General features: G+C 44.6%; 1 protein-coding gene across 5 annotated transcripts in view; it reads right to left on the reverse strand.

Moving 5' to 3' along the window:
- Nucleotides 1-25,336, reverse strand: part of hipk2 (homeodomain interacting protein kinase 2) — a 72,760-nt gene that overhangs the window by 10,597 nt on the left and 36,827 nt on the right. For 3 of the 5 annotated variants that reach the window (XM_062420066.1, XM_062420067.1, XM_062420065.1), the window contains exons 3-9: nucleotides 11,108-11,231; nucleotides 10,293-10,412; nucleotides 8,741-8,827; nucleotides 4,918-5,102; nucleotides 4,623-4,785; nucleotides 2,299-2,524; nucleotides 1,420-1,541 (exon numbers count right to left, since the gene is read on the reverse strand). In XM_062420066.1, the coding sequence (XP_062276050.1) occupies nucleotides 1,420-1,541; nucleotides 2,299-2,524; nucleotides 4,623-4,785; nucleotides 4,918-5,102; nucleotides 8,741-8,827; nucleotides 10,293-10,412; nucleotides 11,108-11,231 (1,027 nt within the window). The remainder of the gene's footprint in view (nucleotides 1-1,419; nucleotides 1,542-2,298; nucleotides 2,525-4,622; nucleotides 4,786-4,917; nucleotides 5,103-8,740; nucleotides 8,828-10,292; nucleotides 10,413-11,107; nucleotides 11,232-25,336) is intronic. The other 2 variants (XM_062420069.1, XM_062420068.1) reach the window with 1 other exon arrangement.

Consider the following 25,336-nt stretch of genomic DNA (forward strand, 5'->3'; position numbering starts at 1 on the left):
TTTGTCACCTCAGGGCTTTGAAAGCCGCAGCTCTCACTCCCCAATTGTTTCCACATTTTCTGCATTCCTGCTCCAGATAAAGGTCCTGCTGGTTTCCCTGCCTCCCAGCTTGGAGCCTCCTTTACTCTGCCCTTCTCTGCACACCCAGGGAGCTCGGGGCTAAACGTGCATGGGTCTGAGGTGGGCAAAGGGTGCATGGACGACAGTGAGCAGTGGGTGGATTAAGGCACAGGTGGGGAGAAGGCAACAACTACCCAGCCAAGCCTGTGAGACCTCCCACAGTAAAGGAATAAAGACGGAGAAACACACACACTCTCTCTCTGTACACCCAGTTATTAGGTGTTCAGCTCGCTGGCCTATATAAACCATCTGCTTACGTTAACTGTTTACTGCCTTTGTTTAACATGTGTGCAGACAGAGCAAATACCTGCAGAGCATGGCAGCTCTGTGGGATCAACACATGATCATCATCACTTAATGTAATTTAAATTTTCCTTATTAAGACATATATGAAGATATAGATTTTTTTGCATTTGGTAGATCCATCATATATATCCATGGATCTGGTGATGTTGGTCATGCAGAGCCTCATCCAAGCTTCCCCTGACCTACCAGGATCCTCTGAGGCCTGTAATTTGGAGCGCCTGACTTGGAAGCAGCCCTGGAGCTAATCACCATTTGGTATCTGACAGATTAACCCACCATAGAAACACAGGCGCGTGCACACACATACACACATAGAGCTTTACTGCCTGTCTGCCTGCCTACTGCATGATTAACTGGAGATAAGGGAGTGCTTCAAACTCCCTGGATTCTCAAGGATATTTAAAGCCTTCATGGAAATTTCCATAGGGAAAGACGTGGTGTGGCGATGGAAGTGGTCTACAGTGGTTGTGTGTGTGTGCGCGTGTGTGTGAGTCTGTGTGTGTGTGTATATGTGTGTGTGTGAGTGATGCACAGTCACTCTCTGTTACTTCCAACAACTGTATATTAGCAGCTAAAGTTCTGGCTCCACTGTGCAGGCTCCAGTGAAGGCCTTCTCTGTGTGAAAGGCTCTTGCCTTTGTGTGCATCAGACCGTGGCAGCCTCAGCCTCCAGGAGAGCGGGGCAGCAGAGAGAGAGTGAGTGAGGGGGAGAGAGCAAAAGAAGAGAGAGAGAGAGCTAGGGAGTAATGCACAGGAGAGCTTGGCCTGAATGCGCTCAGGAAAAAAACAGCTGCCAGCAGGGGCAGGGTCACGAACATTGAGTGATTTCCAGCCTCCATCGATAGATACTATTCTTAGTGAAGGCTCAAAAAACAAGGGATGCAGAGAGGTAGTTTTTTTTCATTTGAGCAATTTGAAAATGTTTTTGTGACAGGCATTATTATTTTTAAGACCCCAAAACTATACTTTGTCCCTCTCTGTGATGCCTTCCTACCTGTGTGAGAAGTCCAGGTTGGATCTGCAGAGGCTGGGCACCAGGGGCCTGTGTCACTATGGGAACAGCATTCTCCATCCGCACAGAGTAACTGGTGTGCTTGGAAGGGGACGCCTGCAGCCCTGCGCACAAAAAATGGACATGCACAAAGAATATCAACAAATATACCCTCCACATCTGTCACCTCATGCACAATCATGCTATCAGCAAAAATTAAGAGCGAGAGATCTAATAACATTTTATACATGCTCACTGATTTATCTGTATTCAACAGATGTCTGCTATGTTCAAATACAGCAACCATTCTTACAAAACCGTAGTCATGGAAGTAGTATAAAAACAGTTTCTAATAATGGAAGTTATTTTTAATCACCCATTTCACAGAAAGAATAAATAGACAAATAAAATCATGCCTTAGAGCTCTTTTGCCTTCTCAGTGCAAACACACAGGAGACAAAAGGGTGAGTAAGCATTACACAAAGATATTTAATTTTTCCAAATGATTAATTGCCTCTTCAAGTTATCATTAGATCACTGTTTGTAGGTTACGATTGACACTGCCTGTGGGGCGCTAGGCTGAGCTGAAAAACAAAAAGACAAAAATAAAGCAAAAAGAAGAGGACTTTACCTGCACAGACAGAACTAATACTGACAATATGACTGTGTATGTTGCCTTATAAATTCTAGTTGGAGCCTTAGTACTAGTGCAGCTCTTAGGCTTAAACTAATTTACATTTTTATTATGTTTTATCCACATATTACAGCCTGTTCTAGTTCAGGTGCTCTTGTCTGAGATCTCATGTTTTGCCCATATGACCACCACAGACCTCACCCTTATCTATCTGTGCTAATGCATTCTGACTGGTAAGACCTCCTTACCTTGGAAGCCAGGAGGGCAGACGATGAGTGCCTGCTGGAAGGGGTCGGGCCGGGCAGCGCAGAGCTGAGGAGCCCCCGGTTGCAGGGGCATGCTCCTTTGGGCCACGGCTGCCATGGAGGCAGCGGAGGGCTGGTAGAGTGCAGATTGGTAGTTTAGTATGGAGACATCAGGACTTGCAAAGGAAAGGGTGGCATTGTTGGTGGAGGAGGGAGCCAGGTTGGTGGCCTAAAGGAATGATGGGACCAAAATAAAAATAAAAAAAACATGAGAGTGGAGGTACTGATGGGAATGATAGGGAAGTGAAAGTGCTCCAAGGTGGGGAGGTTGAAAAGCAGACATTGTAAAAAAACAAACAAACAATATTCTAACATAACTAAACACATGCTAATAAAAAACAACCAGCAGATTAAGAGAAGATGGATAGCAGGTCATCCGTCATTGATGAAAGCCGATGGAAAAATGAGGAAAATGGACGACTGATTCGAACGCGTCTTAAAATATGCGGCCTGTTGATTTGATTAATTACAGGGAGAGAAAGAAGGAGATGATCAATGCTATGATTCTTACAATAATCAACCGCCAATGAGCAAAACGCCAACAGAGCGCATTTAAATTGAGATGTGAGTTTGTACAAATTTGCAGCATTTACTGGCCCACTAGCCTTACTTTTAAAAAACTGGAATAATGTGCTGCTGGACTGGAAATGTACACTGTCTTTATATGTTTATATTGGACATGGATGGAAGTGATGCTTTATATGTCTCAGTACACTGTTTAGCAACAACACACCACACAAGCCAACATAAATATCTCCTTAATTATCGCACTCTAGTCATTCCTACGGATATCGTAAATAACTCATTAAAAATCAGTTTAAATAAAAATGTTGCAGAATCATAATGAGCTGCCACAAAATTTGACATTTCATGTCACAGCTTCACTATCTAGCCTCCAAATCAATATGCCTAACTGGAGTAATATTTCACTGCCAACAGTCGCTCTGTAATTATGTAAGCTAAGGTAACTCCAGCATGTCTTGACCATTAATAAGACATGTGGAATGCCAAGACTGCCTGGGAACATCCTAGATACAAACAAATGCTTTTAAGAGACACCGTTTGCTCAGCTTGTAAGTAGTATTCGCTCCATGAGACACTGTCTAATTTTAGCCCTTTCATTAAGCGTACATAGGGGCGGAGGGAAATACAGAGACAGCGCTTTCATTTTTCATTTGCTCTCTTTAGCGTGTTCGATGAACACCAGGGGAGGGAACATAATCAATATGGCACTGTGGCATTCATCATAAATAAGCACGGAAGCAGCAAAACACCAAACCAAAGCTGAATTCCTGCTTTGCAAATGAATGAATCGAGCTGAATAAATCACTAACTTAAGTCTGTCTATATGCCCTGAGAGCCAGGCGCAGAAAAGACAAGCTGAGGGAATGTTAATCCATTTAAATCACAGCAAGATGGGGTTTTTGTCGCATGCTACACAGTGTGAGCTGGCTTGATATAGTTGGTGATAAAGAACTCTGTTTACTAAAGAGAGGGGTGGGGGAGAGCAGGAGTTGTAACTAAGCACAATCTGGAAAACCTTAAAACCCAACGCTCTGTGATTCCGGCGTAAGCCAAAAGTCAGCAGTTTCGATTCACGGACCGTACGGGAGCGAAGCGGTAAAGCACCACAGGCTCAACCCAGGGAAATGGAAGGAAAGAGGAGAAGACAGAATAGGACAAGAGCGAGAGGAGGGAAAAAGAGAGGAAGCCTGCTAAAGGGATTCTTAAGGCCTGAAAGCCCCAGAATGCAAGGCAAGCAGGAAGTGGGGCTTGTCATGTGTGTAATCAGCACTTTGTGACAATCCCACAGGACCTGGGGCACAGACAGAAATGCAGGCAGACAGATATACATGCACCAAGGCAGAAAGGCAGCACAGTAAGCATGGAAACATGCAGACAGACAGGCAGAGCACACAGAGAAAAACAAGCATCCGCTTTTGAGCTGCTAAGCTACTGGCAGTTGAATGTTGAAGAAACAATTATTTGGATAAGAAAGCATTAGACTAGTTATGTAAGCAAGCGGCATCTTTAATATTTAAACTTGAATGGCTTGGCTTCAATTATCTATTGTCTTTAAAATACACTTACATATCCTGTTGATGCATATTCTGTACTTTAATTTTTTTTTAGAGCACATATGACCTTTTCTTTTTTTTATTTACCAAATTTTTGTCCCTTAATCTATCCAACAAGCATTGAAAGGTAAGGTGGAAATGAAGTAAACATTTCCACCTTTGACATACTTCTATATTTGTTAGTTTTACCTGGCTGTGCACAGTGTTGAGCTGGTTGTTGAAGGTCATGGTGAGGTTGGTGGAGGTGCTGGGGGCCACGTGGGTGATAAAGGGTGTCTTGCTCTGGTTGACTGTGTCGTACATGTTGACACGACGCTTACAGATCTCCATGTTTTGGAAGCACGACTTCACGCTACAGGGAAAGAGCGCAAGGGAGACGGGAGAAGAAATAAGCGCTGTGTCTTGTGGCAGATGTCGGTTCACTGTTCAAAATGCGAGTTATATAAACAACAACAACAACAACAACAACAAGCTGAGCTCTTACTGTGTACTGTGTGGGAAATCAAGGAGATGTGACATGGTAACAAAGGGGTGGTTGAGCGTTTCAATAGGGGTGATCCTCTTGTCCGCGTCGATGGTCAGCATCTTGGTCAACAAGTCGATGAACTCCCTCCTGTCGGCCTTCTCTGCCAGCATGTCGCTCCCCTCCAGATCTGACGTCATGTTCACCTGGAGGCATAAAAACCAACACACACATTTCAAATATTTCTTTGATGCCTGATGGAGTATTCAAGGCCTCTGCAGACGACAGAGAAAAATCTCTCCCACAGCTTATTCCCATAGAGAGACCTATTAATACTCACAAGGCCTCATCAGTTAGAGTGTCAGTTTGTGTGTCACAGAGCCCAGTGATAACCTTGCACCTTAGTGACATTATAAACATTTGCACTGGTATTCATAGCACCACTTGAAATATCTTCTGGCGCCTTTGCTGAGATTTTTATCTATTCCTGAGATGTGAAAACAAACAAAAAAACATGAAGCCAATAAATGCCGCCATTGGCCAGTCATTAAAAAACACCCCTCCACAAAGGACACCATTTTGTGAGTGCACATGAGAGAGAAAACGTAACCTAAATATGTTCTGAGGCAATTCTGGGAAGCTGCCTCGGAACATCGTGTTGCTTCATCTGTATTAAGCATTGCGGCTTAGGTTGTGGATAAATACTGGGCAGAGCAGCAGATTTCTGCTCTAATGGAAAGCTACGTAGCAAACATGAATTGATTTGTTAGACGTGAGACTGAAGCTGGGATTTGGGTCTGCTTTTAAGGTTGTCATGTGGGGTGAAGAATGAGGGGGTGTGGGGCGAGGTCATGATATAGCTAGACTGGGCTTAAGCGAACCAGCAGATTGTCAGTCAGTGTGAGGACAGAGACAGGCACAGAGGCAACAGACAGGCAGCCTTGTTTACTGTGACTGCCATGCAGAGGTAGCAGGCCTGTTTTTCATAAAGACGCAGCGCTTATCTGTAGGCCTGCTCCAGGGGCTATCAGATGTGCTGCCAGTCAACACTGCAAATCTGATTCAAATCTCTTTCTCTATGCAGGTTATTCAGGCTCTGTAACCATTCCTCTTTGCTTGCCATCTCCACTGGCTGTGATAAAGGAATAATCTGCAGAATGAGGTGAGAAATAATCACATTGTCCTCTGCTAGTGGAAGAGATGACTTTGGGAAATGTACACAGTTTGGTCACACATGCATAGCAGCTGGGATTCGGAAGAGGCATGCCGCAATAATCAGACTAAATAAGAAGCTCAAAAAAGAAAAAGAATGTTGCTGTCATTCATTGAAATGAAAATATGTGAATTCACTAGATAGAAAAGATATTTCCATACGTAATTTCCTTCCAATAACAGCAAGAAACAACATTAAACGTTTCCAAATGTTGAACAAAAAATGCAAATGGTCGCTCAAAAACATATAGACGAGGGGCTCCGACTAACATGGTCACAGCCTTGCGTGTCTTGCATGTCAATGGCTGTTTGCGGAGGCACATCTGTGTCGTGAGGAACACTAACATGCCACTCTGGAGCAAGGGCAGGGATGGCAGATGTCGAGCAGCGGGACAGATTGGGTTATGCCTCAGGAGATATGGAGCAAGGCATACAGGATGCAATCCTGCCTTCTATACAGCCGGACGACATGTGCAGATCAGCCCATAAACGTTACTTTTCAGTAGGAGAGGTAGTAGAAAACAGGAGAAAAGTATTTGTAAGCACGTGTAATAAAGGTTATGGTGAAGGCCCTGTTGAGCACCAGTCTAATTCACCTCTGCTCCTCCTGCCGTGGCTTCACCCCTATCAACAACAGAGATATTGAAGGTTTGCAGATCAAAGTGAATCCATTTCCTAGCAAGTACCAGACTTTTTTCCGTCTACACCAAGCCTCTAGCGGGGCTCTCCATTTGGTATGAGTTGGTCTCTGATTTACTTAAATTAGATATACTTGTCACTAAAGCCTTACCCCCATTTCCCACGACTGAAAGGAGGTTCATTATCTCTTCCTGGCACCCAGCCCTCTGTCTTTCTGGGCCTTCAGCTATATCATCCATTATACACACGGAGACAGATGTCCACAATACTGACTTGTTTATACGGTTGGGATAGTGAGATGGGGCAAAATAGGCAGTTTTCTCCTACATTAAGCTTGTGCAGCTCTGCTGTAACTCCTCTGTGTTTTTGTAGTAAGCTGAGTCTAGCAGCAACAGTGAGAGGAAGACAGGACATAAGAGCTTGAAGCATAGGAGACAGAGATGACCCAGGGGATATCATACCAGTGCAGGTTGGTTTCATTAAACTCCTTGCTGCATGTGTGTGTGTGTGTGTGTGTGTGTGTGTGTGTGTGTGTGTGTGTGTGTGTGTGTGTGTGTGTGTGTGTGTGTGAGTGTGTGTGTGTGTGTGTGTGTGTGTGTGTGTGTGTGTGTGTGTGTGTGCGTGTGTGCGTGTGTACGTGTGTACGTGTGTGCCGTAACTGTAAATTCAACAAGCCCAGGCAGTGATACTATCTTGTCCCAGCCGACATGTTATTCCAGACAGGCCTGACAGCGGCCCTGGGCGCTACTGGACAACCATAATTGTCTCCATCACATAAGTAGGTACATGTGTTGAGTATCCACCTGGACAGTTTCCAGAGGGTGCTGCTGCTGGTTATGCACCAAGATGACCATATACCAAAGGAAATAAATCACCTGCTTAACTTATCTCTTGGCTACTCATTATCAGAGGCAGGATCGAGTAGCATGACGACAAGAGAGTACTGTAAGAGATTGTAAGGGCCTGGGAAAAACATTGTAATTTTCCATCCCCAATGCCATATCTGCCAGCAATACCAGTACTCGGCCAGGCGAGGGTGAACCAAACAACACTTACTATCGTCTCACTGTCAGGCACGTCCTATCAAAATGTCATGGCTACATGTGAACTTTCCCACCGTGGAGAGATAAATTCACCATGAGTCACAGAGAAAAGTGACATTAAATATAGCCATGTTCAGTGGCAGTGATTTTCCATACATAAGTCTGTTATATATATATATATATATATATATATAAGTCTGCTGGTCTCCTAAACAAACAGATTGCCACAGGTGACATGCAGGGCTGCAGGCAGATAGGGACTAACCAGCAGAGTTACGCATGCAGTCACAACATGGTGCGATTCCCGCTGAGCAAGTCTGTATAATTCGTTGGGACTTTCTGGGATGCGTGTATGTACGTGTGTCTGTGTGTGTGTGTGTGTGTGTGTGTGTGTGTGTGTGTGTGTGTGTGTGTGTGTGTGTGTGTGTATGTGTGTGTGTGTGTGTGCGCAAGTGTGTGTCTGTAAGGGTAAGACAGGGAGAGAGTACAGTATTTTGTGTTTATGCCCTCTACATGCTTACATGTCCTACAGATGTACAAAGTGAAGACATAGCCACAACACTCACTCCAGCTTAAATAGCTTTCAAAAAAGCAAACTGCACATATCAAACACATTAACCAGCCTCACCACATGTTCAGCTCAAATGTCTGTCTGTAAGTTATTAGATAGCGGTTAAACAAAATGAAGAGCAGAAGCAGAGTCGAGGAGGGGCTTCCAATGAACAGCTGTTTTCATTTCACTCTGTAAAATTCTATATAGCAACAGAGCTACACAGCACCTGGAGATCAGGTCCTGGCAGGATACATGTTTTTAAAGGACTTCAAATATTTGATAGATAATTCTTGAGCTGTGACGGATCAAACTGGCCCTGGACCCAAAATAGTCACATCGGTCGGATGTGAGTGCAGGAAAAGACGTTGTTGTGCTTTGTGATAATGAAACGGCATACCTGCGCCATGTCATCCAAGCAGTTGAAGATGTACTTGCGAGCCTCCTTGGACTTGATCCCCGTTTCACCCTCGTGGTCCTCTGGAGTCTGCGGGAGACAAGAAACAGATGTTCCTCTCAAATCCCATCACACTTCCCCTCTGGAAACTCACTATTTACATTTGGCTCATTACAGCCTCTTGTTGTTGATGTGCAGCAGGACTCGGCTTGCCCTCTGAGCAACCCTGGGGTAGCACACAAACACTCATCTAACAGCCAGGGAAGATGGGGGCGACTGCATGTGGAGGCGCACACTATATCACATGAACACTGGGACAATATACAGAACATACCCCGAACTAAACACTCTCACATCTAAAACGTACACAGAGACACACATGTTTGTGAACCACATGGAAATGCACAGTATATACACATGAGATCATGTCTCTCAAAGGATGCAAATTTACACAAAACTGATCTGCGTTGACTATGGAAACCTCCTGACTGAACACATGATATTTTTAATTACAGTCAGCAAAGCAATGCAGCTGCTGCTACATGGAAACACATGGCAAGGTCAAATTAAAGATGAGCAATCACTCTTCCAGATTCTTCCCACTTGTCTGTGTGTCTCTCGGAGTGGAAAAAAAGTGGTCAGCACCGCCTTGATATTTGATTTTCCACATACCAAAAACACTAGAAAATCATACGCAGTTGCAGCAGTGGTGTCAAGTGCAAGCTACTGTAATCTGTCTCTGTGTCTTCCCTACAATGCTGCTGTCAACTTTTATCTAAAGGAACTCAGAAACATCCTTCTTTTTTAAACTGACAACAATGTGTTTTAAAAGGGCCTCATGAGCACATAGGTCATACAGTTTTTCAAGGAGAGCTGGGAGATTATTAAATTTGAGCAAAAACATGAATAAAATTGCGCAAGTTTTACCTGCCAACTGCTAAAAGCCCATGGGCAGCTGTTTGACTTGAGAGCATGTACACTATGTACTCTAAAGAGCAATCATCATCAGTTGTTGTCAGTGTGGTATGTTGCTGGGATTCATAAGAAACAAATGAACCACAGATCACTCCTAGGCACAAGCAGAGCAGACATGGTAAAAATATCACTATACCCTGCAGAGACGGATCACTATTTGCAGCTCGATACAGTCAAGAACACTATGTGCAGATTGACTGTGTGGCACACTAAAGTTCAACTTGAGTTAATGAGGGTACAAAAGAAAGGAGTGGATCTCCTTATTGAGTGGCCTATATAAAGAGGGAGGGGGTTAGAGCAGACACCCTCTGAGCTGGATACACCAGGCTGGATTTCCATTTGCCAAATCCTCTCACACAGATCCATTTTGTTCTCATAACCCTCTCCCTTTGTTTATAGCCAGAAACAGGGCCACCAATGCCTCACACAGCGCAGCCAGAGTTTTAGAATGTTAATGGCAGTTTTTTCCTGGTAAAGATTTTGATTTTCCTCATAAGATGTATTATTTGCTACTAAAAGAATGGTCCTGATGTTACAAGTTTGTGCGTGTGTGCATGCATCTACATCATTCCAGGTGTACCTTAAGTCTCCAAAGAGGATAGGTGGAGTCGGGGTCTCTGTTGAAAAACCTGGTTGTTTTTGTCCCCGCACTCAACAGATACTCTGCAGGCAGACCCTGTGTCTGTGAGATGTACCGGATCTGCAAGACAGAAGATGAAAAATGCATTTAGACTTTTTAAATCATATGCATGATTGGACCATAATCTTCATTTAATTGCGGAGCATCGGGACTCTTTCCCGCTGATGACAAAAAAAGGCTAAAACTTTAAGATGAATGTTCTTATGGCAGAGTGAAAATCTAGGGCAACATTAACCACTCCAGACTTATCTGGCTGAACAATGCACAGCACCCAGACCTCAGTGAAGAGTCTAAGACTGATTTGAGACATGTAAATGAGACACTTTGCTAGGTTTTTTGGGCTTGTGAAAAATCAGACAAGCCTGTTTGGTGATGGAGCGCAACTTTCTCAAGGTTTTCCCGCTGAGCCTCGTCTGACTGATAGAGAGAAGGGAACTCTGCAAAGTCTTGCTCTGGAGCACAGGGGCTGTGCTAATTGGACAAGTGGCTCTGTGGCATCTGTTCAGATAAACAGGGAGGCTGCGCAAGAATCATCAGGAGCTGTCAGGGGGATTGGAGAACCACCCCACCCTCCAAAACACACTCATGAGCACACAACAGAGAGAGAGAACACACAAATGCACATGCATTAGCATAAGATAATCATTCATTCATGATCACAGATTTATGGGTGTGCTCGAACCAAAAGAGAGAGTCACAAGTTGCTTAGAGGTCAGGTAACAGTTTAAAGGGTCCAAGAAATCATGATGTGTTACCTGGTCGTACTCTGAAGCTCCAGGGTATAGGGGCCACCCCAGGAAGAGTTCAGCTATCACACAGCCAAGGGACCACATATCTATGGCTTCACAGAACGGCAGGCCCAGGATGATCTCGGGAGCCCTGAAGAGATAGAAACACATTGTATTTGTTAGAAATCAGGCAACAAAAAGACCAACAGGTGAAGGTCTGAACACTCACTTTCCTCTCACAGCGTTAAATGTATTAGACCATATGGTGCTGTAACGGGGCTCTTCTGTGACTGACAAAAACATTGAAAATTCAGGCATAACTGTGACCTGACTACAATGACATGTACACTATCTGAGAAAGAGTGAGGAGAGTTTATTTTCACATTTCATGTGAGGAGAGTCGCTCAGTGTTGTAAGAGCAGGAAAGTTGACAAACTAATCAACACTGCACATGTACGTAGGAGTGAGCTGGAGACTGTTCACAAATTGTAGCATCGTTCCCAAAACCATTGCGATTTAATTATACAACAACCGCACACAAATTAGGTTCACATTTTTGCACACAAACACACAGACGTTGGTTTATGATTGTTTTACCACACCAAGACAGAATTAAATTAATCTGCTATGTCTGAAGGCCTTTAGTGTTATGTTATCTTAACATTGATCAATCAATGGAGCCTTGAAAAAAAAGCTTGAGATTTATTTTCACTGAAGTTGAGTATCATTCGTTTTGGCAGTTTCCAAGGTGCCACCTTATGGACAACTGATTGATGACCATGCAGGAGCACCAATCACTGAGTCCCATCTCTAGTACTGGGTAGAGGCAGAAGGGTATGTTTACGCAGTTTCACGGTCCACAGCCACAAAGCAATGTGGAAGCAATTACGCCATGAAAAATAAAACCAACATAAATATTCTCTAGAGCATGTGACAAGCTTCATCTGGACTTTTAGTAGGCTGCATTTGAGTTAATAATGTCGGTGCTTAATTCTCACGTTGGCTTTTCCCAGTCGTATACACACACACAGACACACACACACACACACATGCAAAGTGATACACAAAGAGACCATTTCAGTAGAAGATAAATATCTATGATTTGATGAAAAAGAAGAAATATTGTTTCAATAATATGAGCAGCACTGCAGTCTCAAACAATTCCCAAATTTCATTCAACACGTTTTATGTCCTGTCAGAAAGACTAATACAGCTCTTGTGAGCACACGTCTCTGATGGGGCTTAAAATAACCACAGAGACAGCTACTCTGCTCTTTAACAATCCAAACCACTTTCAAGACGTTCTTGGGCTGTCATCTCCATAGGGGGGACTTTTTGGTCAGATTGGTAAGATTTAGCCACTTAACTCCAAGATAGGTTTTGAATTTCAAAGTCTCCACTAGGAGAAAAAACGCAGCGCTGCAGTCCTATCTGTAACTTCAATCTAGTCAGAAACTGCAGCCCCCCTTTATCAATTAATGACATATTAACAGCATGACGCAGAAGATCACAGAAGCATGAGGCTGATCTTGGAAAGTTTCTCGTTCACAGCCGAGTTCCCAACGCTGATTGCCGTGACCATGGTAACCATGATAATACCCCCTCCTCCCCACCCCACCCCCTCAAGCTTAGGCGGGCTCTGGCAGTGTTTCGGTCATGGAGAGAGAAACGAGGGGGCCTGGTCTTGGACCCACTGGAACTGTAGGTACCAGGAAAATAGAGAATGTGGAAAACAGCATGGGGGGACGCTATAGTACTTTATCGGCCTGTAGGGGGTCTATGGGTGAGCGGTCCGAGGCCAGCTGGAGGGTTTGGAGGAGAATGAATGAACATACATACTTAAAAGCAAATTTCCAAATGTAGCCCACTGCTCCCTATTCACTGCAAACTGATGCTAGACAAAATGAAAAGAGGGCACAGGCCATTCATTGTACACTGAGATATGGCTAATATATAGAAGCGAGGGACAATAAGAGGACAAACGATGAGAGACTGCACAAGAAAAACAAAACAGGAACAAGAGGTAGGGAGCAAGAGAGGCAGAGACACAAATAAAGCAAATGAGGGGGAGAAGTGCTTCGCTTGGTGAAGAGCTCCTGTCACAGAAGGTGGTTATTGGGGTCTGGAGGGCAGCACTGGAACAGACACCAAGACAACACTCTAGCAACAGTATCTTAGGGCACCATTACTCACCAATACAAAGACACCTTCACACACAATGAGCCAAGACGTCTATCAAGGGGCTGCCAAAGAGGCATAAAGGAGCCTGCTAGGCGATTGCAAAGGAACAGCGAGGTCTACTGAAGGTATGAAAGAGAAGAGATGGACACCAAGACTTGGATCAGCGTCCTCCTCTAACTGCCTGTTAGACTGGCTGGTAGTTGGACAGCTGTGCACACACATGGACAGGTGCACCACCACACCGATAGGCAATCATGCTAAAAAAGTACAATCAAAACTACGAGGCGTACCCTCAAGGAGAGTGTGTGTCCCTTCTAGCAGTAGGGTAGGAATGTTTTGGCATGCAAGTCAAGTTTCAAATCTTCAGAAACTGTAGTAAAACCATTTAAACACTTTGTTTCATGACCAAAAACTACTTGACAAACACAGAACAATATGCAGAATTTTATGAAGATTGAGCCCTATTTATACATTCAAAATGAATTGTTTGTACTTTCACTCTTTGCTTATCATGCTGTCTGTACAGAAGTTGATAACAGAAGCAGGCTGCACTCCATCATCATCACAGCAATGGTGTTTTCTGTTGTTTTCAGTTTTTTTTTTACATGCAATATGTTTACAATATAATGAAACCAATATAGCAGCCCAGCAGTTCCGTGGCACGACTCACACATTCCTACACAAGAACACAAAAAAAATATACCCCCTTATTTGCATGAGAATGAGTTCTCCAAAAAAAACCTCATTTGACAACCAAAAATATGCATGAGCCATTACGAGCTGCACAAAGTGGAGGCTTTTTCTCACAATACGAGGATGTTTTTTGTTTTTTTTGACTCAGCTGCGAGGAAATTCTCCCCATCAAAACGCGTTGTGGAGATGAAAGCTGCAGGAAACCCTTTCATCAGATGGTCTTCCAGATCACTCCGACTCCAGCGGACACATGCACGCTCAGACCGCAGGACCTTCAACTTCCCGCTTTTTTTGCCCGAGACACTGACTGACTTCAAACACCAATTGAAATCAAGTTAGGAAATTCATTCGGACTGACAAACAAGCAACACTAAGCAAAACAACATTTCATTAAGGAGCAATTAGTTACTTGCTGTGTGTCATGACCACACGGACTCTGACCTTCTGTGTGATGGTGAGATTTGCTATGTTGATGTTATGCTTGGATACATTTCAGCTTGAACCTTCATAGGTTATGCTCCACTGCTCTACTTAAACTGTTCTCATGGCTCCTTTGCCTTCTCTGCCTGCTCTCACTGAAAGGTTCTCTGGTTCAGTGAAAGACAGACAGAGAGAGAGAGAGAGAGAACGACAAGGGAAGGGAGGAAGGAAGAGAGGGAGTAACATCGTTGCTCATGATATGAAACCACAAATGCAAATGTGCCCCTACCAATTGACTGCAGCCATTGCATGCAAAGAACCCCACAGCTGCTGCTGATGCTGGCCTTTCACTGTCAGTGATAAACAGCACACACATCGGTGCAGCTTACAAACCTTGCTCCTTTCCTGTCCTCCTTTCCTGCCTAAAATACTAAAACACGAGGGATTGACAATTCATGCAGATGTGACCTTCCATTTCAGGAACTTTCATTTAAGTTTTTTGACTGTTTGTTAAATAGAGTTCTGGAGCATTTTGAGACTTGACTAAAGCCCTTAAAGAGAAAAAGGCAGAAAAGAGCAAAGAAGTATGAGCAAAAACAAAACTGCAGTCTGTCAGTGTTTCTCTGGGGCTCAAAGAGTGAAAAACTACAGTCTTGTCAAATGGTAGGCTTCAGAATTGAAGCGCTTGGATACACCATCTGAGCGTGCTACATTCAGCTGACACTGATAATTTATCACCCATTAAGCTGCACACCACCTAGCTCATCTCCAGCTGGCATCAGACAGTGCATCTTGAAGACGGGGGGGGGGGGGGGGGGGGGGCGCGGCGCAGACCATAGATGTCACATACAGTTCAGCCGGTGTGCAAACCACTGGCCAGCCAGAGGCTTTTTCTGGATTTCAATGGGCCCCAACTGCATGAGAAGCCTCAGTGTTCGGGCTAGTGATTGTGACAGCACTGGCCCTTGACAAAAGAAAGAAGGAGGGTGGGATCGAGGGAGAGAGAGAGAAAGAGAGAGAGAGAGGGAGAGTCTGCATGCTGACATCCTCCCAGCTGGCCTGGTCATTGATGAGCCCCAGTCCCCTTGGGAGCCAGAGATGGCACGACTCATGAATGGAGTCTTTCTTCTGCCACCCCAGCCCACCCCTGCACCTCAGCCCCTTCACCAACCCCCTCTGCCAGCCCAGCCAACCCCTACACCTCACCCTTCACCATCCACCCCCTCCTTACCTCCCCTTTGCCAGCAAATCCCCCCTTTCAAACCCCTCAAACTAGGGCGCCGAGGCCAGGCTAGCACTCCCTCCCAGCTCGCCTGTCCACCCTCTGCTCTGTTGAACCGTGCATGCGCTTGGCTGGCCTGCCAGCCCACACACACACACACCCGCACACATAAACACACATGCTGACACGCTCGCACAAACACACAGCTGACATCACGGGCTGTGTGCATGTCAGGATGTATCCATCAGGCTGACCTTCCCTTAGCTTGGCTCCAGACGGGAGACTGATGTATCCCTGGAACCCTGCAGCATTTACACACACATAAATGCACAATGACACACACACACACACACACACACACACACACACACACACACACACACACACACACACACACACACACACACACACACACACACACACACACGGGTCAGCCAGTCTATGGTAATGGGTATGATCTCTTTCCTTTCCATTTCAAAGACTTTGTCATTGGCCCTAATGTAACTATGTTTTATTCAATAGTCAGGCAGGCAGTAATATGTGAAGAGCAGCATGTATACTAGAAGTAAATAAGATCTTATACTGGGGTTTGTTGAGAGCACTGTTGTGACACACTGCTGGATGGGGAGAGAGATAGGTGTCTGATGCTAACAGGAAAAAGCACTTCATGAGAAAATAGTACGCCACTAACTTTTCTCCCTGCTATCTTTCTCTCTTCATTCCCTTTCCTCCCTTCCTTTTGCCTCCTCCTCTCTCTCCATCCCACGCTTTGCCCTTGCCTAATGTAAAAGGCTCGGGTTGGTGCTGTGAATGACTCCCTTCCTCCCCTGGGGTATTCATCTACATATTTATGCCCTCAAAGGTTCCTCCACGGCCTCTTTGAAGACGCACCATAGAGAAACACTTTTCTAGATGTATTGCATGGTGGTCGCTGGCTGTGAAATCAATGTTCAGAGTTACATCCCCCGCCGTTCACCTGTGGCTCGCATAAACTCGACCCAACCCAAGACACAACTACACACACACACACACACACACACAAACACACACACACACACACACACACACACACACACACACACACACACACACACACACACACACACACACACACACACACACACACACACACATACATGCTACATCTCCCCAACTGCTTCACCTGCTCTCATCACATCAGAAATTGCAGCATGATGCACAAGCCAGGCATAGAATGCATTGATCATGCAAATGCACATTTATGTAGGCAGATACTATAGATGGCATTTGCATTTTGAAACCAAGGGCTCCAGGTGGTTAAGGGGTGGAGACGAGTGGAAAGGGGGAGTCTAGAGTCCTTGAGAAATGTTGTCTCACTCCCTTAGCAGGGGCGACATTCCTGTTGTTCAAGGTCCTGAAAACAGGCCTAACTCTCCCTTTTTTCCCCCCTCGCTCTCAGAAAAACGCATAGTGAAAATGCTGACAAGGCTGGCACTGTTTTACCTGTTAAAGTATTAGTATTCCCTGTGGGTCGAGCAATGCATTACAACCAGGCAAATGAAAGCACATGAGAGGAAAAAAGCAGATAGGATGTTTCTTACAGAGGGAGGGATTTACATTGAAAGAATTATAGTCATTTTAAGCATGGGACTGTCACAAAGCTGTAGAAAGCTTTGATATGTCCAGCCCTAATAGGGCAAGAATAGGGTAAATTGCAGACACATGTTAGGGACACATGTTAGCAACTCAACGGTTCAACAGGAACCGTGATTAGAGACTTAAATGCATGCAGGCTAATGTAAAATATGGGTGGCAGCTGCATGTATGCTTATGCAGGTTGAAGTGCTGATTCAACACAACCTGAGGCACAGTTTAGCTCAGCAGCCGAACGGAGTAAACTGTAACTGAGAGCTAACATACTGTACTGTAGATAGCATTCGTACATTCAGAGGTCTCACCATCTCACATTTAACTCCTCCCTGGTCATTAAGGCATTATATATAAAGGAATATTCAGAGGGAAGCGAGCCACCCCTATCACTGTGACACACATGGTATATGAAGCCCTGTTGTCACAGTGTGGCATGGTAAATATTAGCACACAGGATATGCCACATTCTCTCACATGGCATCACCCAGGCTGCTTTTCAAACGACTGTGTTCACAGCAGCATGAGATAACATATCTGATTCACTATGAGTTAACATAAAGCATCAAACCTATTTTACTGCCCTGGCAATACATATGCTGCTTCCTTGCCAACTCAGAGAAGCTCTCTTTCTTCTCCGTGAACTCTCGAAAGCTTCCATGAGCAACGCTAATGACGCTAACGCAACATCTACAAAAAACAAACAATGAGTGCAGCTACAGAGCAGCTCAGTTGTTCATTTAGATGTCTATGCAGTACTTCATCATTCCCGGTTGGTAATTACCTCTTTCCTATGGTTATTATTATTCTCCAGCATGCAGCTGATCCTATCAGTAATACATCTCATTTGCACCTGGCGGGCTCTCCACAGCTCCCTGCAGTACCTGCTATATCCCCGACCCCCATCCCCTGGTGCAGGGGTCAAAGGGACAGACCTCCTTAAGCAGGGGATGGAGGTGGAAGGGGGTGGGGGGGCAGGGGGTGACAGAAAGGAGATGAGAGAGAGAATAAGTACAGGGTGGGGTGGGCGCTACAATAAAAGATGGATGCTCTCTCAATCAACACTCACCCACCTACACACATGCACACATATTCTGTCCCTTCTGCCTCTCCTGTCAAATGGAAGAGTGCCGGGAAGGATTTGCGATCAGTAAATGATGGGTATCTGTCATACAGCGATGCTCTCTGCACACACAGCCTGGAGAGAAGATGCAGGGGACGCCAAGAGGGAGCCTCAAGCCTCTTCAGCCCTATTAGGGTAGTGGACTGACAGTCAGAGAGTATTAGACCAGTCTAGGAGCTACAGGCCAGACAGTGACCCAAACCTCAGGCGTGTGCAGCCCTGCTGTCAGAGTTGAGTCTCCATGAAAATCAGACTTCACTGGAATCTCTAAATAATGACTTGAAAATGGTATAATTGATATCAAATCATGGCAGGAAGAAGTAGTATATCAACATAACAGGGATAAGTATCTTGGAAGGTATTAAATCAACGCTCCTCACCCTTCTGAACGATGCCCTCGTCCTCTGTTAGTCAGTACTTTCCACTGTCAACGAACTCAGAGGGAATATGTGGGTCAGACGGAGACCTCGCTAGCAGTGGGTGAAGCCAAACTAAAGGCAGAAACGCAGTCAGACGATAACACATTCTAACATGCAATCACTCAGTCAACCAGCTTTACCAGCTGGCAAGCCTGTCGGGATGGTTGAGAGGCTCACCAAAACAGACAGGAAAGCAGCGCAACGTTCAGTGAGACACGCTGTGCGGACGGGTGCCGGCGGTCAGTCACGCAGATGAGATTGTGTTTCTGCTTGCGGCTGAGGGATACTTAAACTGAAGCCTTGATCACTTCAGCAAATTAGAGTGTACTAGGGATTCAGAGAGCTAGGCTTAAACCTTCCACTTGGCTCCATACGAGGTTGACATACAATCAAAAGAAAAGCCACACAATCTGTCCAGCGCAGGGCAAGCCATGGCCGGGCAGCCCAGAATCCAGAGCCTGAGTCAAAACTGCTGAATATATTTTATATCAGATCATAATATGCTATCACAGCCCTTCAGTTGAAAAACCCAGCATGACTGTTAAACTGCAAGCCAAACCAATCTCACTGTCATCTGCTTGCTTGACTGACTGTCTGTCTGTCTCTGTCTCTTGTGGTTTATCTGTATTTTCAGCTGTCTGTTTGATGGGCATTATTGTCGTTTTATTGTCTAGTTTCCTCCAGCGGTTGCTTTAGTCCAATTCAGTCCAGAGCGAGAAAATGCGAGGAACTGCGTCGATATGCCCCATTCTGTTGATTTAGGGTGACTAAGACAGAGATCTAGCGATACGGGGAAAGAGAAAGAAGGGGCAAAGTCAATGTGGTTGGCTGTTGGAGCTGCACATACTGGATATGTGGTAAAACAACAGTCACCGAAAATCCATTTGAAATGCGGCGCCTGAGAACATACAGCTGGGAGCCACAGGGACGGCGTCCTAACAGTGTAATGACATACGTCTCCCTGCCATTCAATACACACAAACACAGGCGCCTGCATGCACAGTTTCAATCATAAACGCTGCTCTGGTTGACTAGTTCCTTATTTCTGGGGCAAGTGAAAGAGCACATGGGGGAGACATTTGCAAGGCAGACTGAAAAACCAGGCCCCCCCATCCCAAACCCCCTCCCTGCATGCGTTGACATACAGTACATGTACATGCGCTACATTTCTCTACCTCCACCCATCCCCCCCTTCACCCCTCCTTCTCTCTATCACTATCCCTTGTTTGACTACCCTCTTCCTTCCTCCCACCCAGTCGGGCAGTAATACCATCTCCTGCCTAATCAAATTCTGCTGTGTGTGACATGAATTCTCGGTGCCCAAGGCTGCGCTGCCTCATGACAAGCTACAGGGCCGCAGAGAGCTGTAACCAAAGCTCACACAGGTCCTATAGAGCAGCTCCCCATCTCTCTCTAAAATTTAACACAGGGAGAGGCCTCCTGGATATGATTCCCCAGGCTTTCTCCTTCTTTCTATCTATCTGCCTGCCTGCCTCTCTGCTTGTCTCGGAGTCTGTCTGTCTATGCACACTGCTGCTCTTTGTGGTGAATGTGTGTGTTGAATCCCTGGAGTGCAGAAGGCACATGGTTAATTAGAGAGTGGATAGGACAGACTGACAGGCGATCCAGATTGTTAACCAGATGTGGTTAGATCTTAATCCAACACAGTGACTGACCCCCATGTTCAACTGTCACAAAAAACAAAACAGCACACATGCATGGCAGCTATCGCATAAGCATGTATGAATATACACAACCTTCCTGCCCCCAACACACACACGCGCACACACACGCACACACACGTGTCCTCAAGAGTGTCCTTTGGGAGAGGTGAAGTCTCTACCGATCATGAGCCTCCGCGTCCCACTATCTGCCCCGGCATGCTGCCTGCCTGCTGTGCCCTCAGACACTCTTAACGCCGTTCGTCACGCTGCATTCTTCCCTGACAAGAATTAGAAATGTCATCACGTAGAGAAACAACAGCAGGATTATTAAGGCTTTATGGAGGAATTTGGACAAATGGGCCATTCCCTCATAGCATCATCAGAAGCTAGTCTTCCTGTTTAGGCAAAGGAAAGGAGACGGGGAGAATCGTGTGTGGTGTGCTTTTGGATTTGTAACTGAGAGCTACAGTTTCTCATGATCAGACCAGACAAAGCCAAGATATGGTACAGGGGTCTTGTGCTTATGTGAATGTGAATGTGATGAATGTTTTCACACATATTCATCGATGGGTGCATGAATGACTTAATAAAACAGGAGTTGGATAATGCTTCTCGTGTTCACTAACAGTAAATTTCCACCGGAGCCACATATAAATCAGAAATAGGTGCACAATATGTAATTTAGCTTTTAATTACCTTTATGTGTTTGTGTTGGCACCACATGGTGAAATGCAGCTAGAACCAACTTCTAAGAGCAGGTAACGATAATAAGAGATGTCTTCAAAAACAATCAGTCACAATGACAGGTAATTAATTTGGCCAAGCAACAGTGCCCTGCAGTCATTTGTAAGTATAGTCACAGTAAATCACCTCTCAATGACAACACCTCTATATTGTTTTTTTCTTACATCTGTCATATAGAGAGTGATAATTTTCTCCCAGCCCCAATACGGTTCACCATGACAAACAATGAAGGCATGCTCAGCATTAAGTATGCCATACATTGCCTATTGAAGGAAAACAATCTCTGCACATCAACAATCAATATGGCATTATCCTTGTCATGTAGCCATACTTGAAGATTCAATTATTATGGACAAAATGACATTGTTATTTTTTGCTGCTGCGGCCTCAAACAAGGAGACAGCAAGCAGCTTTGATTCAATCTAAATAGTAATTTGAACAAAACTCATATTCTATCCTGGCCTTCCAATGGTTCAACTATATCCAGCATTAAGCGCAACAAGAAAATCTTAAGTATGTTTACTGTATTTGTGTGATTAGAAATGGGAGTGACAGAAATGTAGTATCTTAATTAGTTTGCATTGTCAGTATCACTGTGGTGGACATACAAAAAAGAAATCAATGTAATATTAATATATGTACACATCACCTCTGATCAAGGCTGCAGCTACTGTAACGATTATTTTAATCATAGATTAATCCGATATTTAAGTTTTTTGATTATGCATTGAATTGTTTATTCTATCAAGTGTCAGGAAATAGTGCAACATGTGCATCACAATTTCCCAAAGCCCTTGCATAATTTTACATACAAGGAACATGTGGGTAATAAATAATAATAACAAAAATAATAATAATTATAACGATAAATAAGATAAATAAGTGGGTATATATTTATACACACATGCACTTACATACACATATGCATACATATACACCCAAACACAGAGTCAGCGTTCTAAAGATAGAAAATTATATATTCTGTGCATATACACACACTTATCAATTACATAATATCAGCCCTTGCATTTTTGTTCAAATTGCTTCTTTTGCCGAACAAGCAAAAACTCATTTAAAGTGATACACACAAAGAAAAGCAGCAAATCCTCACATCTGAGAAGTTTGAGCCGAGGAAAGTTTGGCATTTCTACTTAATAAATGACTGGAATTATTCATTGGTTTGAGTAACAATATATATAATAATATATTCAAATGGTTTGATCTTTTGATCTAAGTTCCCATATGCAGTCAAACACATAACTGGAATCACTGCACGTGAGACTCAATCTATGAAGTGCGGCTTATATTTCTCTGAAGGCAAAAGTCAGTCAGATTGCCCTTCAGTCTGACAGTCTCTGGTTTCTATTTTCCCCTCGTGTTCAAAACCTATAAACACAGATAGGGATAGGGGAAAAGGTCATGTTTACAAGCCAAATGATAAAGTATAAAAAGAACTGATAGCACCACCTGAGACTGGAGACCTCTGCTCTTAGGAGTCTAATGACAGACAAGGTTGTTCAGCTCTTTCATGGATGCAAAAAGATTTTTTTTTTCCCCATGATGAGACAGACAAGGGAATGGATGACAAATATGCTTTCATCGTGCTTTGTATATAATAAAAACATTCCAAGCAGATATGCATGTCCTGTGACAGCTCTATAACTGATAGTTGCCTTTCTTAACCAGGTGTTTTCCTGTCTTAGCTTACCTTGCCCAGAGGGAAGACCATCCCCTCTCACTGAGCACACAAACTCACAACAAAGGCATTCTGGCTCTGAACATTTCCTTTTGTTGTGGAGTCGGAGGCAACCGTCAGTTTTCAGTACAAGCACAAACTATGGTGCAGCAGCAGCAGCAGCAGCAGCACTGAAGGTGCCTGCTGGAGTCAATGTGAATTTTAAACCAGCGTGAAACATGACACATTTACGATTTCTCAGGCAAGAAATCATATCGTACCGAAGGCTGAGTACAGACAAATTCTCTCTTTCTCATCTATTCGTCTTTCACGTTCTCTCTTTCCTCCTTTTCTTTTCCCTCTCTTGACTTTTCTTCTTCTCTGCTTTCTCTCTCTCTCTCTTTCTCTCATTTGAGTGCTCTGAGGGTGCTGCTGGAGGGAGTCCAAAAGGACACAGTGTGAAATGAACACAGCTCTGACCTCGCAGACACCCCCGACACAGCCAATCAGATCACTTTTCCCTGACACATAGGCACTATAATTGGTTGGTGGGTGGGAAATATGACTAGTGGGGATTCGAGTGGCGGGAAAAAGACAAAAAAGTAAAAAAACAGCAAGAGGGGGGAGTAAGGGAGTGGCGCTACAGCTCCACTATGCACTTTAACCAACCCTTTGCCCAGGACTGGACAGGAAATCTCCCGAACAAAAGCTAGCTGTCATCTCCCCCCCCTGACAGGCATGCTCTGACCAAAGCTGCTCTCAGCTGACTGGCAAACCGACCAATCCTTGAGGGAGGTAGCTTGTTGTAATCTGGTTTTGTCTCACATTCCAGACGTCTCTGGTGAGCAAGGCAAAAGAGCATGCCCTGAACCCTCAAACAGGAAATTAGTCAGAATGTTCATCCTTTCCCTGGGATGGAGCCTCAGCTGTGGCCAATAGAGGGACACAAACAAAACTGCATGTTATAAATACAAACGCACCCATGAGCTGACATACACACAGATGCAAAAGAAAATTGCATCCACAAATCCAGAACGTATAGACATGCACACACCCTCCTCCCAGACATCACAACTCACAGCTGCGCGCCCCGGGCCGTTGCTATCTCCAGCCCAAAGCCAGAATCACATCAGCCACATTCCACAGCCTCCCCGAGCCCCAGGGGCAGCTTCACAGCTGGGCACTGAGCTGGGCTGTTCTCTGCCTCCCTGGCTTGACTTTCACCACCACCACCACAATCCCCTCCCTCCTCTGCTAACCATCCTCCACACCCCAAAACACAGAGCATATCCTTCCTTCACCCCTGCATCCGTGGTTCAAATCGTACTAGAAGAGAAATTGTCCTGCTGCTGCTCGCGCTCCCGTCGGCCTATTCACAGTTTACAGGATGCGGTTAGACAGAAGCGGCTGAGGCCAAAACAGTGGATCAAGATGACAAAGAGCTGCCTGAATGTTAATGAGTTCTTTTCAAATGCGGCTGTTATTGAATAGTGTTCTATTCTCTTGTAGCAGCAGTCTCTTTTAAAGTGTGTCATGTTGACAGGGGTATAAAGACATGTCAGCAAACAGACTACATAATCTAATAACTTCATCTGTGACTGTGGGGCTATCTTGTTGCAGTGGATATAGGAAACCAAACTCATTTTGCAATAAATAAATTGGTGACACAAGTTTTAAAGCCTCCCAGAAACAAGAGGCTGGTTTGGGGGGCACTTTTCTCCATCAGTTCCTCCCTTTTTCCACCAGCTCAGCAGTGACATACAGATGGTGATTGATCTGTCAGAGGTGTGTACAGTATGAGACGACTGATACTTGAATCAGGTCTAATTAAATATCAGCAAAAAGCTTGATATTCCAAAAGTTCCCAAAGCAATACTGAGATCCGGTGAGCACTGCAAAAAAAAAAAAAAACACATTTCCCACAACTCTAACTGCCAAGGAATTTGCAGATCTGCATTTTGAAGAAAAAAAAACTCAAGGAGAAGCCTCAATGACATGCATCCTTCCTGTCTATGAGGCTCTCCAAAAAATGTGAGAAAATTACATACAGCAGGCCAGTTGGACAGAAAAGCTGAATCCGAACACCTGCCAAGCCATGCAAAATACCCACCAATACATTTACGTCTCTAAATGTGAGTGTGTGTGCGCACACGTGGGTGTTGGCTATTAGTGTTCATGGAAGTGTGTGTCTGCAAATAGTTAAGGCCAGGCTCTGTTTCATCATTTCAGTAAATGCCACGCAGTATATCAGTCTAACTGCATACGACTCAGGCCATTTCCATATCTGTAATAGAGAAAGCCCATCTCCCATCAGAGCTGCTCCTCCACTGCGCTCAGAGAGCCCAAATAACACATGTGTCTGCACAAATGTGCGCACATACACACCGCATCTCTGATGAGCTGACACAGAAAACTAGATTTATTAACAGGGGGAGGATAGATGCTGCGTGTGTGTGTGTGTGTGTAATGTCAGCAATGGACAGAAGTTG

Source organism: Scomber scombrus, chromosome 6 (genome assembly GCF_963691925.1).
Source record: "Scomber scombrus chromosome 6, fScoSco1.1, whole genome shotgun sequence".
NCBI classification, from domain to species: Eukaryota; Metazoa; Chordata; class Actinopteri; order Scombriformes; family Scombridae; genus Scomber; species Scomber scombrus.